We start from the raw sequence: 13,893 nt of genomic DNA on the forward strand, positions 1-13,893 counted from the left end.
CTGCAAATGGAAGTATCAAGGTCATGGAGACATAATCTTAAAATTAGAGCCAGGGAATTCAGTTGAAAACTTCGGAAAGACTTGTTCACATAATACAGAGGAACCTCGATTATCAAAATATCAATTATCCGAATATCGAATTATCCGAAAGAGATCTCGAGGTCCCGATAGAAACATTACATCAAAGACGTGTTTCCAACACTGATCGTGCCTTTGATTTACAATGATTAAACAGGACCCTGAACCACCCTTTTCCTAGATAATCTCTCCAACATTGTCCTATACTGGGCAAAGGTGAATTCTGTCAAAACGCTGCAGTAAAACGTTGTGCGAGAGTGTGGCCTTTTTCTGGGGGGGTGGGGGGCTGGGGTGGATTTGGACAGGTTTAGGGGTCGGGTCGGGTGGGGGTGAGGTTTGGGCGGATTTGGGGTGGGCGGATTGGATGGGGTTGGGGGTTGACGGTGGGCGAGGTTGGGGGCAGGAGGGGGCGGGGTTGGACGGGTTTGGGGCGGGCACTCGTACCCAGTGTGCTGTTGCTTTGTCTCCTGAACAGAGAACGGGCTTAAAAAACTCCAAGCCCCAGAGGAAAGGCATTTAATCAATTAACCGAATAATTGATTATCCAAACGAAATAGTGCCCCCCATCTCGTTCAGATAATCAAGGTTCCTCTTGTAGATAGTATAAGTATGGAAGCCCCTCAAAAAGCAGCAGATGCTAGCTCATTACATTATAAGTTCAATTGATAGATTTGCTGAATAATAGTTTAAGAGGATTTGAAACCAAAGTGGTTGAATGGAGTGACAAATTAGCTTATTGACTGGTGGAACATGTTTGAAGGCTTAGTGGGCTATCCCTGTGGCAGTGTTAAATACCTGCTGAATTCAGTTTATTTATGTTTGTGTCCTTACTGTTGCTAATTGCAATTAATGCTACAAGCTGTTTAAGTGCTGCTATGATCATCTTCTGTTTTGTTGCAGTTTCCAGGATGCATTTAATCCTATTTTAGCTCTCCATTTTAAATGAGATTACTAAGTATGTATTCTCAAGTGTCTATCATGAAATGGTACAGCCTTTATTGTATTACTAAACATAGGAGGGCATTAAAGTGAATGCAGAATGGAAAGTGAATTTGTGTTTAGAGTCATAGAGATGTACAGCACAGAAACAGACCCTTTGGTCCAACCTGTCCATGCTGACCAGATATCCTAACCCAATCTAGTCCCACCTGCCAGCACCCGACCCATATCCCTCCAAACCCTTCCTATTCATATACCCTAACCAATGTCCTGTCCAGCTGCAACATGACCTCCCAACTCCTGTACTCAATACTCTGACCAATAAAAGAAAGCATACCAAATGCCTCCTTCACTATCCAATCTACCTGTGACTCCACTTTCAAGGAGCTATGATCCTGCACTCCAAGGTCTCTTTGTTCAGCAACACTCCCTAGGAGCTTACCATTAAGTGTATAAGTCCTGCTAAGATTTGCTTTCCAAAATTGCAGCACCTCGCATTTAAATTAAACTCCATCTGCCGCTTCTCAGCCCATTGGCCCATCTGGTCCAGGTCCTGCTGTAATCTGAGGTAACCTTCTTCGCTGTCCACAACATCTCCAATTTTGGTGTCATCTGCAAACTTATTAACTGTACTGTTATGCTCGTATCCAAATCATTTATGTAAATGACAAAAAGTAGAGGATCCAGCACCGAACCTTGTGGCACTCCACTGGTCACAGGCCTCCAGTCTGAAAAACAACCCTCCACCACCACCCTCTGTCTTCTACCTTTGAGCCAGTTCTGTATCCAAATAGCTAGTTCTCCCTGTATTCAGTGAGATCTAACCTTGCTAACCAGTCTCCCATTGGGAACCTTGTCAAACGCCTTACTGAAGTCCATATAGATCAAATCTGCAGCTCTGCCCTCATCAATCTTCTTTGTTACTTCTTCAAAAAACTCGATTGAGTTTGTGAAACATGATTTCCCATGCACAAAGCCAGGTTGACTATCCCTTAAATAAATAATAACCAAAATTTAACAAAAAAATCTGAGAAAAAAATCTCAACTAACTACTAATCTAATCTACAACTAACCAGAGTGTATAATTAAGTCTCTTACATTATTCAAATAAGAGGGAGAAAAAAATGATGGATAACACAGAAATTAGGTAGTGAGATACATGCTCGGAATGTATTAACATCAAATCGTAACAAAACCCGTATTCGTGCGGGATTCCTCTCCCAAGGTGCCCCGGACCAGCCAGGTTCGCCATCTCAATTAAATAAAAGCCCTTGTTAGGATGGCCAAAATATCTGTATTTATGTAATTCAAGAAGGGCTGCCATATTTTTTGGAATAATGCTGTCTTTTGGTGCACCATATTTGTAAGGAAGTCAAGGGGAATACATTCCATGATTAATCTGTGCCAATTCGAAAGTCCAGGGGGGTCCTCAGCTTACCAAAGGAGGACCAAAATATTTTTCCTTGCACAGAAAGAGAAAATAGAAAATAATCTCTTCTGGTGCATATCCAGGGAGGTTAAGTTCGAAAAGCCCAAAAGGAGAGATACAGGGTCCACTCTAATTTCCGTTCCTAAGATTTCTGTCAGAGCATTTGCTACTTTAGTCCAATATCTATGGATCTTATGACAGGTCCATAAGCAATGTACAAGAGTGCCCCCACCTCTATTTTACATTTGGGACACATTGGAGATGCTCCTGCCTTAAATTTTGCCAATCGGTCCGGTGCTATATGGGCCCTATGAAGTATCTTCAACTGAATGGCCTGAGTTCTGATGCAGATGGTGATACTTCTAGCGTTTTCCCAAATGTCGTTCCACGTTTCTATAGAGATTTCTAGTCCCAAATCCTGATCCCATGTTTCAAGCAGATTGTCCATATCTCCCGATATTTCCTCATGTAATAAATGATAAATAGTGCTGACAGAAGATACCCCATTGGCCATAGCACTCTACGTTCTCTATCTGATTTATAAAGACTATCTAATAGTTGATCTTTTAGCTTTGAAATTACATTTTCATAATTCATACAATTCTATTTAAACACAAGTACTTTGTAAGCATTTCATCTGTTCTGTACTAGGAGAGAAGTGATTAACCAAGACCATTGTGCTGGAAATTTTCAAATCAGCCTGTTCAGGGGCATTGTTACACACCTCTAGAGCTGTTGGGTCTTGAACCAGGGAACTGTTGGCCCAGCAGCAGGGACACTACTACTGCATTACTACAGTTCCTGTGCTGGAAACCGTGTGAATGAACTTGATGACAACACTGTTACTAAAGTTCAATAAGTTAAAAAAAATCCCTTAGGAAAGGTACCAGAGAGTGACCAACTCTCACAAGAAGACAGAGAACTCATGAGAAAAAGAAACAGTTTGTTTTACACATGATTAGACGTAAAATATTTCTCTCGTTTTTGATTTCAGTAAGAGTACCCTTGTATTTTTCTTGGGTATGTTAGATATTAATTGCAAGATAGAATTTTTACTCATATTTGTGCCTGGAGAGAGGGACTTGAATGTGAAACCTGTTAACTTTGTCAGTATTTTTTGACTGCAGATTGCTGGAAGAGGAGTGCAGTAAACGACTGGATTTGGAGAGGCTACATTTAAAACAACAACAAACCATACAAACAACAGAAGCAGAAAAGCAAGAACTGGAAAACCAGAGAGCAATGAAAGATCGTGCGTTGGATGCAGCAATGAAGCAATTAGATGAACTTGAGCGGGAAAGGAAACATGCACTTGAGCAATATGGGGTAAGACTGACACACAAGATGACATACTCATGTGGAAGATTGCACAAAGATCAAGCAAGTTTCTTGATCTTAATTGCTGCTTCACAATGTGTAAATACTGAATCAATTAATTTGTATTCTTCTAATTTGGTAACATCTGAAAATGGCCATGCACTTCCTTCAGCACGTAGTTGTCACTTCTAGACTTTAATTATATATATTACAATGGAAAATAACAGATAATTTTCTACACAATTAAAAACATCTACTGAGGCTGCTGCTATTGTCTCTGAAAATCGTGTATTTGTGTTTGGAACTGGAGATGATGGGAAGAGATTAGGCTGTTGATGAATATTTATTGAACACTTTCTATGTACATGACAAGGATTTACACAAGGCTATATGGACCCATCTTCTATGGGTTATGGTTGTCATTTTATCATTCCTCACTCTTAATGTAGACTGTTCTATTTACATATTTAACATTAATCTTTACTCTATATCTCTCCTCAAGTCTCTGCCTTCATGTCCAGTTCACTGAGAGCCACGTGGTGATTTGGCTAATCTATCTGATCTTCCAAACTGCTCCCCTATAAACCTTTTGGTCTCAGTGTCTTTCTTCAGGAAGTCTCCCTGTTACCTCAAATAAATGCGTAATTTTGTTTTTCATTTCTGTCTGCCTGGTTAAACAAATAGTCTTCAATGAAGTTAAATCTTCCCTCAATTGCTGAAAGCCACATTATGTCTCTTCTATGATGATATGGGTTTTGAATTAATTTGTCTCTAGTTGGAATTCTGAGCTAGCTAGCCTATCAAAGCCATTAAAAACGGATCAATAGTTTTTCCTAATTACTGAGTGTGTCTATTAAATTTTACCCTTTCTGGAATAGTGTTCCTCCAAACGCTCTGCATTGACAGCTTGTATAACAACTTCATATGCAGCCTTTTTTTTTGTTAATGCCCTTCTGACCAAGATGTTGTCTGTCTTGCCATCCTTGGTGCAGACACTGGCATTGATCTGTTCTTTGGTAACTTTTCCAATAGTCCTGAAACTTTTGGGTGCCCTCTTAAATCTGCAATGTCAGTGCTGCCACTTCTCCTTCTGATTCGGGTCTATTCCTTTTCAAAGCACTCCAGTAAGGGTTTAAATTTTTCTATTGCTTCTCTTTACACATGCTTCCTGTGCTTTCTAATTTACTTGATCATTTATTTCTGTTCTGTTCCCATTTCCTGCTTTGTCCTTCAATTCAATCACTGTCACTACCTGTTATCAATGTCTGTGAAGGTTGTCAGTTTTTGTATTTGTCACTAGAGATGGTGGAGACTGCAGGAGACTAGGCTATAGGTGAATATTCTCAGCTATTTACTGGACAAGGCTTTACATGAGATACTACATGGAACTATCTTCGTGTGGTTATGGTTGTCAACTGATCTTGCATCACTCTGTAAACCTTTTGATTTGCATAATTAACATTAACCTCTTACGCTACATTGAGTCTTGTTGCAATATATTCCCAAAAACTTTGTAAGTCCAATTAAAAAAACTTGAAGGACCATTCAGAGCATGCAGTTACATTTATAAAGATAATGACAATGAAACGGAGACACAGGGATAGTTCAATTGAATTTTGAGATATTGGGATTGTGTGCATTAGAGTAGAAAGGAAAGATTTTCAAAAGTTTTAACAATATAGGGGCTTTGACAAAATTAATAATTATAAAATGATTGAGAAGACAGGGATCATAAACTTAAGAATTCTTCCCTCACAACAAATAAGAATTTTAGGAGTAATTTCTGTACACTGGCTTCTTGCAGAATGATGCATCATGCCACAGGGATGGATTGATTTGAATTTTTTTCTTTTTGTGTATAGAATGTGAGTAATGCTGTCAAGCCCAACATTTGTTGCAAAAGCTAGCCTGAATGTTGAACCTGGCTCAGTCTTCTCCCTGTCTCTCTGTCTTCTCATGGTCTTTACATTAACCAATAATACCCCACAATTTTCCAACTATCCAGCATTGATATTCTCTTCTTCTTTTCCCTTGAAATGTTCTCTTCATAACATCTGTTGTCAGTCCCTTTCAGCCCAAGGTGTGCCTGCCAGTGTCTCTACTGTTTCCTAACTACGATGAGCAAATTTTTGTTTATTTACTTTCTTCTTCTCTTCACTATATGTTACTTTTTCCATCCAGCTGATTCTTGCCATTCTCCTTGCAAACCCAAATTTAAAAGCTATTTAGTAATTTGGTCTCCCCTTTAACCAAGGCCCAGGTCTCGCATCCATACAAAGAACATTCTGGACAAGTGCTTTACAAGTAACTTTTTGTTTTTTATTCAGCTTTCTGGTTAACAGTGGTTATCATCTTAAATACAATGCTTCCCATTGTTATTCTAGTTCTTCTTTCTTTTGGTGTCAGCAGATAATATGCTTCCTAAATACTTGAATTCTCACACCGGTTCTGGTTCAATTCCTTCTATGAATAGATGAATATTTCTTGTCTTTTGGGTATATACCAAATCAAAACTTTCCTTCCAAAGTTCATGCCTGTTGTTACCAGTCTGACTACTGATTCTTATAATCCTTCTCTGTGCTTGTTACAATTGTTTTATCATCTGCAAATCTAACAGATGTTAGCAGTAGTCCTGCAGTTTTAATGCCAGATTTTGTCTGCCAATGCTTCTATTGCTGTACAGACATTGAGGAAGATCGGTAATAGACAGAACTTTTCTGAACTTGTCTTACAGTTCTGAATTTACTGTAGACTACTCTTATGGTTTTGCATCCCTAGTTATATTTAAGGGGTTGATGAATTGTCTTCTCAACCTATGTTCATCTACTGGAGGTATATCCACGTTGCTACTATAGAGAGAGTTCTCTGTGACAAGGAGGGAATGACAATTTTGTTCCAAGTCAGGATGGTGTCTATCTTGGAGGAGAACACTTGGATGTTAGTGAATTAGAGACCCTGATTCAGTTTCAAGGATAATTAGATGAATATTTGAAGCAAATACAAGGGAGAGAGAAGGAGAAAGTTTTTTTTAGATTACTTTAATGAATAAGAATTTAGGGAATGGACTCCTGCTTTGTATTTGACCTTATAGTTCTCCTTCTCTCACTGTCTCTCTGTCTCTGTCTCTGTCTCTCTCTTTTTCTCTCTCTCTCAAATTCCTGTCCCATTTCAACTCCCTTTTTACTTGTCTGGGAATGTGATGTAGCTTCCAAGATCTACAGTAATTCTCTTCTCGAGTAAGACATACGGGAATTGCAAAAGGCATACTCATAACATGGGCTGTCAAGATTCTCACATGATTAATGTCATTGTAATAGTGCTCAACAATTCTGCAATGTCTACTCAACAAGATTTTAAATCTTACATGGAGGAAGAAAATTGGGAAGAAGAGGTAATAATTGACGCTTTGTAGAAGTAATAGTGCAATAAACTGGTTCAATTCTTTATAATTTTGTCAGGAAGCAGCAAAAAAATTAGAGCTGGCAGCTTGCAAGACAAAGAACTGGAAGGCCAAGGTGGCTCAACATGAAGGATTGCTTCGACTTATCGAGCCAGGTAGGGGAAGTTGACTAATTATTTGTACAATAAAGTATAATAATCTAGCAGCAGTATAGCCTTTATCGTGTACAAGGGCCCACTAGGTTGGAGATGGCGGTGAAGAGGTTACTATATCCTCGTGTAATTATACCTGAATGTAATTTTAAAAAATGGTTGGAAAATAAGTTATTTGTCATTGTTTTGGTGAAAGTAAAGCATTAGTCACTATATAAGTAGAAGCAAAATATTGCAAATGCTGAAAACCTGGAGAAACACAGCAGGTCTGGCAGCATCTAGTGGTGATAGAATAGAGTTGAAGTTTTGAATCCAAAGACTCATCTTCAGATCCTCATTCTGAAGAAGGGTTTTCAGACTTGAAATGTTTACTCGGTCTCCCTCTCCACAAATGCTTTGCAATTCCTTGTTGTATCACTGCACCAAGTAAGATGATGTCAAGGAAAGATTTATGTTGATTCCTTCCTTTTAGAAGCATTTTTCATGAACTGCAATTTGTTTTTTTTTGAAGAGCTTAATTTAGACAAAGTATATAAGTATTTTGCTGTTAATCTTCTATTCATAACCAATTGATTTGGGTGACAAATTAGAATAAGTGCTGGATAAGGTTATTTTTGTAAACCTATCCAAATGTGAGAGATTAATATACATATCTGTTCCCTTTTCTCCTCCAAAGTATACTTTTAGGATTCCGATAATCAGAGCATAAATCATTGTAGGCTCCACTATGCAAAAGCCTGAATTTTATGGAATTAATATCCAGTATGGTCAACTGTGTTGATTGATCTTTACTGTACACTGTATCTTCATCACAAACTGAGCACATTTTGATAACAATAATTAAAAACCTCTGTAGGGGGGAAGAAGTTGGGTTGTTAATTCACTGTTGATTTAAGAGCTTCAATTCTTACCTGTCTTTCTGAAATAGCCTAGCAAACCACAGAGTTCACTCAAACCACCTCAGAGAATTCTAAGAACAGAAGAAGAAATTCCCATGGCACTTATCTAGGATTCAGATGCAATAGAGGCACATACAGCTGTAGCCAATACTGCAAAACCTTTCTCAGCAACATCCAAATATTTGTACAAAAATCGGAAGAGCTGTCATATTGAGTAGCCCAGGAATACTTTTATTCTCAAAAACATCTATTTCAGCCAATGTCCTAGGCTCTGTCTTCATCCACCAGTAAGTCCAACCCACAGTGGTATGCAGTTAGAGGGATGTGGCTTTATACCCCTTAGCATTGACTCAAAACCCCATGAAGTTATTGGTAATAGGTCAAACATGGAAAAGGAACCCTGATCACTACCTACTCTCTTCTTTTTGGAGATAGAACCCCTACAGTGTGGGAACAGGCCCTTCGGCCCAACAAGTCCACACTGACTCTCTGAAGCGTAACCCACCCAGACCCATTCCCCTACCTTATTATCCCATATTTACCCCAAAATGCACCTGACCTAGACATCCCTGAACACTATGGGCAATTTAGCATGACCAACTTATCTGACCTGCACATCTTTGGATTGTGGGAGGAAACCGGAGCACCTGGATGAAACCCATGCAGACACTGGGAGAATGTGCAAACTCCACGCTCAAGGCTGGGTTCCTGGCACTGTGAGGCACCAGTGCTAACCACTGAGCCACAATACCGCTCAACAAGATGACATCATGTTTTCATACCGAATATAAAATTCCATCATATCTCATGGCATTACCACAGTGTAAGATTTGGGGGTCCACATAACTTTAATTTTATGGTCTAGTTAATTACAAAAGTAGGCTAAGTTGGTGAGCCAGTCTAAAATATCTCCTGAAAAGTACCTCCAAGTTCAAAAGTGTTTTCACAAGTCTCACGGAAATGTTTTGAGTCAAAATGAATGATATTTAATAACAGCAGTTATTTTCACTTTGCAACACAAGCTCTCAACATCTGGCTGATTGGGTGCTAGCGTTTCTTGTAAAAGCAGCAGGGAAACCCCATGCACATGCCATCATTCTCTGTCATATGATTGCCGCATTGGTTTAAATATACCCCACAACTCTGAAGTCTGTGCAGGAATATCTGAAGTTCAAAGGAATGTTATTGAACACAGAATATTATAGCACAGTACAGGCCCTTCGGCCCTGGATATTGTGCTGACCTGTGAAACCAATCTAAAGCCTATCTAACTTACACTATTCCATTTACCGTCCATACGTTTATCCAATGACCATTTAAATGCTCTTAATGTTGGTGAGTCCACTATTGTTGCAGGCAGGGCATTCCACGTCCCTACTATTCTGAGTAAGGAAACTACCTCGAACATCTGTTCTATATCAATCACCCCTCAATTTAAAGCTATGTCCCCTCATGCGAGCTATCACCATCCAAGGAAAAAGGCTCTCCCTGTCCAGCCTATCTAATCCTCTGACCATCTTGTATGCCTCTATTAAGTCATCTCTTAGCCACCTTCTCTCTAATGAAAACAGTCTCAAGTCCCTCAGCCGTTTCTCATAAGACCTTTCCTCCGTACCAGGCAACATCCTAGTAAATCTCTTCTCTACCCTTTCCAATGTTTCCACATCCTTCTGATAATGCAGAAACCAGAACTGTACACAATACTCTAAGTGCGGCCCCACCAGAGTTTTGTACAGCTGCAACATGACCTCATGGCTCTGAAACTCAATCCCTCTACCAATAAAAGCTAACACACCATACGCACTTTTAACAACCCTATCAACCTGGGTGGAAACTTTCAGGGATCTTTGCACATGGGTACAGAGATCTCTGTGTTCGTCTACGTGACCAAGAATCTTACCGTTAGCCCAGTACTCTGTACTCCTGTTACTTCTTCCAAAGTGAGTCACCTCACACTTTTCCACATTAAACTCCATTTGCCACCTCTCTGCCCAGCTCTGCAGCTTATCTATGTCCCTCTGTAACTTGCAACATCCTTCTGCACTGTTCACAACTCCACCTACTGTAGTATTATCTCTAAATTTACTAACCTGTCCTTTTACGCCCTCATCCAACTAATTAGAAAAATGACAAACAGCAGTAGATCAAAAACAGATCCTTGCGGTTAGCCACTAGTAACTGAACTCCAGGATGAACTTTTCCCATCAACCACCACTCTCTGTCTTCTTACAGCTAGCCAATTTCTAATCCAAACCACTAAATCACCCTCAATCCCATACCTCCGTATTTTGTGCAATAGCCTATCGTGGGGAACCTTATCAAATGCTTTACTGAAATCCATATACTCCACATCAACTGTTTTACCCTCATCCACCTGTTTAGTCACCTTCTCAAAGAACTCAATAAGGTGTGTGAGGCACGACCTACCTTTCACAAAAACCATGTTAACTATCCCTAATCAAATAATTCCTTTCTGGCGATTATAAATCCTATCTCTTATAATCCTTTCCAACACTTGACCACAGAGAATCCTAGGATAAATCCTATCCGGCCTAGGAGATTTATTTATTTTCACACTCTCCAGAATTGCAAACTCAATCCCATCTAGTCTAATAGTCTATCTCAGTATTCTCCTCAACAACATTGTCATTTTCCTTTGTGAATACTGATGAAAAATATTCATTTAGCGCCTCTCCTATCTCTTTGGACTCCACGCACAACATCCCACTACTGTCAGTGACTGGCCCGAATCTTACCCTCGTCATTCTTTTATTCCTGATATACTTATAGAAAGCCTTAGGGTTTTCATTGATCCTACCTGCTAAAGACTTCTCATGACCCTCCTAGTTCTTCTTAGCTCTCTCTGTAGGTCCTTCCTGGCTAACTTGTAACTCTCCAGCACCCTAACTGAGCCTTCACATCTCATCTTTACACTTCTTTAGTAAACTATGGTTCCCTCACTTGACCACTTCCTCCTTGCCTGACAGGTACATATTTATCAAGGACACGCAATAGCTGTTCTCTGAACAAGCTCCATGATTCAGTTGTGCCCATCCCCTGCAGTTTCCTTCCCCATCTATCCATCCTAAATCTTGCCTAATTGCATCACAGTTGCCAGCTATAACTCTTGCCCTGCATTATATAGGGGAACCTCGATTATCTGAACCGAGATGGGCGGGCACTATTTTGTTTGGATAATCATTTATTCGGTTAATGGATTAAGTGCCTTTCCTCTGGGGCTCAGAGTTTTTAAAGTCTGCTCCCCATTCAGGAGACTGCAACAGCACACAGTGCGTGAGACCCAGCCCCCACACTGCCCCCCTGCCCCCGCTCACCCCCGCCTCCCAACCACCCAACACCTCCCCTGCCCTCCAACACCGCGCCCACATCCCCATCCAACACCGTCCCCAACCCCCCATTCCCGTCCAACACTGCGCCCATCCCCAAACCGCTTCCAACTCCGCCCCTGCCCCGCATCCCCTTCCAACACCGCCCCTCATCCCCATCCAACACTGCCCCCGCACCCCCATCCCCATCCAATACCGCCCCCGCCCCCATCCCCTTCCAACATCGCCCCCCATTCCCGTACAACACTGCGCCCGTCCCCATTCCCCGTCCAGCACTGCCCCACTCCTGCCTCCATTCCCGTCCAACACCGCCCCCGCCCCCATCCCCGTCCAACACCGCCCCCGCCCCCATCCCCGTCCAACACCGTCCCCCGCACCCCCATTCCCGTCCAACACTGCCCCTGCACCCCCATCCCCGTCCAAAACCGTCCACACCCCCATCCCCTTCCAACATTGCCCCCCCATTCCCGTACAACACTGTGCCCGCCCCATTCCCCGTCCAGCACTGCCCCGCCCCGCCCCATTCCCATCCAACACCGCCCCCGCCCCCATCCCTGTCCAACACCGTCCCACGCCATCCCCTTCCAACACCGCACCCCCATCCCCATCCAACACTGCCCCCACACCCCCATCCCCGTCCAACACCGTCCCCGCCCCCATCCCCTTCCAACATCGCCCCCCCCATTCCCGTACAACACTGCGCCCCGCCCCATTCCCGTCCAACACCGCCCCCGCCCCATCCCTGTCCAACACCGCCACCGCCCCCATCCCCGTCCAACACCGCCCCCCACACTCCCATCCCCGTCCAACACCGCCCCCATCCCCTTCCAACACCGCCCACCGCCCACCCATTCCTGTCCAACACCACCCCCCCGGCCCCCATTCCTGTCCCACACCCCCTCGCCCCATCCCCTTCCAACACCGCCCCTCCACCCTCCCATTCCTATCCAACACCCGCCCCGCCCGCATCCCCTTCCAACACCGCACCCCCTACCCCATTCCCGTCCAGCACTGCGCCCGCCCCCCATTCCCATCCAGCACTGTCCCGACCCCTCAGCACTGTCCCTGCCCCCTCAACCCCGTCCAGCACTGTCCCTGCCCCTTCAACCCCGTCCAGCACTATCCCTGTTCAGCACTATCCCTGCCTCCATCCACAACCAGCACTGTCCCCGCCCCTCATTTCCGTCCAGCACTGCCCCCTCTATCCCCGTCCAGCACTGTCCCCCCCATTCCCGTCCAGCACTGTCCCTGTGCGCCCATTCCTGTCCAGCACTGCCCCCCTCTATCCCCATCCAGCACTGTCCCAGCCTCCCATTCCCGTCCAGCACTGCCCCCCTCTATCCCCGTCCAGCATTGTCCCCCCCATTCCCGTCCACTGTCCCCGCCCCCATTCCCGTCCAGCATTGTCCCCGCCCCCCCCATTCCCGTCCGGCACTGCCCCCCTCTATCCCTGCCCAGCACTATTCCCCCTCCATCCCTGTCCAGCACTGGCCCCGCCCCCTCCATCCCCATTCAACATTGCCCCCGCCCCATCCAGGACTGTCCCTGCCCCCTCCACCCTGTCCAACACTGCCCCCGCCCCCTCTCTGGGGCAGCTGGCCTGGACACCAACAAAAAGACTATTGTTGCTGCTGCCTTTGTGGGGTAGGTCTCCAAATAGCGCGTGCGCGCGGACTCACGCGCACACATACTTTTTACTGCAACGTTTTGACAGGTTCCACCTCTGCCCTGTACAGGACAATGTTGGTCAGATTATCTGGGGAAGCAGGGAAGGTATGGGTAGAGAGGGGGTGGGAGGTCAGTCATTTGGAGGCAGTGCCTGTTTAATCACTGTAAACAAAAGACACGATTGCTGTTGGAAACAGTCTTTGATGTAATGTTTCTATCGGGACCTCGAGTTTGGAAAATCTGATTTTCGGATAATTGGTTTTCGGATAATCAAGGTTCCACTGTATATCTATCCATTTCCGCGCTAAAGTATATGTAACCGAATTGTGGTCACTATCACCAAAGTGCTCACCTACCTCCAAATCTATCACCTGGCCTGGTTCATTACCCAGTACCAAATCCAGTGTAGCTTCGCCTCTTGTTGGCCTAACTACATACTGCATCAGGAAATTGTCCTGTACATATTGGACAAAAACTGACCCATCGAAAATTACCGAACTATAGTATTTCCAGTCAATATTTGGAAAATTAAAGCCCCCACAACAACTACACTGTTACTGTCCTATCCAGAATCATATTTGCAATCTTTTTCTGTACGTCTCCGGAACTTCTCAGAGGCCGATAGAAAACCCCCAATAGGATGATGTCTCCTTTCCTATTTCTA

At 43.4% G+C, this 13,893-nt stretch overlaps 1 protein-coding gene across 1 annotated transcript in view; it reads left to right on the top strand.

The window, feature by feature from the left end:
* The window catches only part of swap70b (switching B cell complex subunit SWAP70b), a 137,021-nt gene that overhangs the window by 116,238 nt on the left and 6,890 nt on the right, over positions 1 to 13,893 (top strand). The window contains exons 10-11 of the mRNA XM_043705901.2: positions 3,574 to 3,772; positions 7,222 to 7,318. Of these exons, the coding sequence (XP_043561836.1) occupies positions 3,574 to 3,772; positions 7,222 to 7,318 (296 nt within the window). The remainder of the gene's footprint in view (positions 1 to 3,573; positions 3,773 to 7,221; positions 7,319 to 13,893) is intronic.

Source organism: Chiloscyllium plagiosum, unplaced genomic scaffold (assembly GCF_037043375.1).
Source record: "Chiloscyllium plagiosum isolate Xiang-an unplaced genomic scaffold, Cpla_swu_hap1 HiC_scaffold_18, whole genome shotgun sequence".
Taxonomy (NCBI): domain Eukaryota; kingdom Metazoa; phylum Chordata; class Chondrichthyes; order Orectolobiformes; family Hemiscylliidae; genus Chiloscyllium; species Chiloscyllium plagiosum.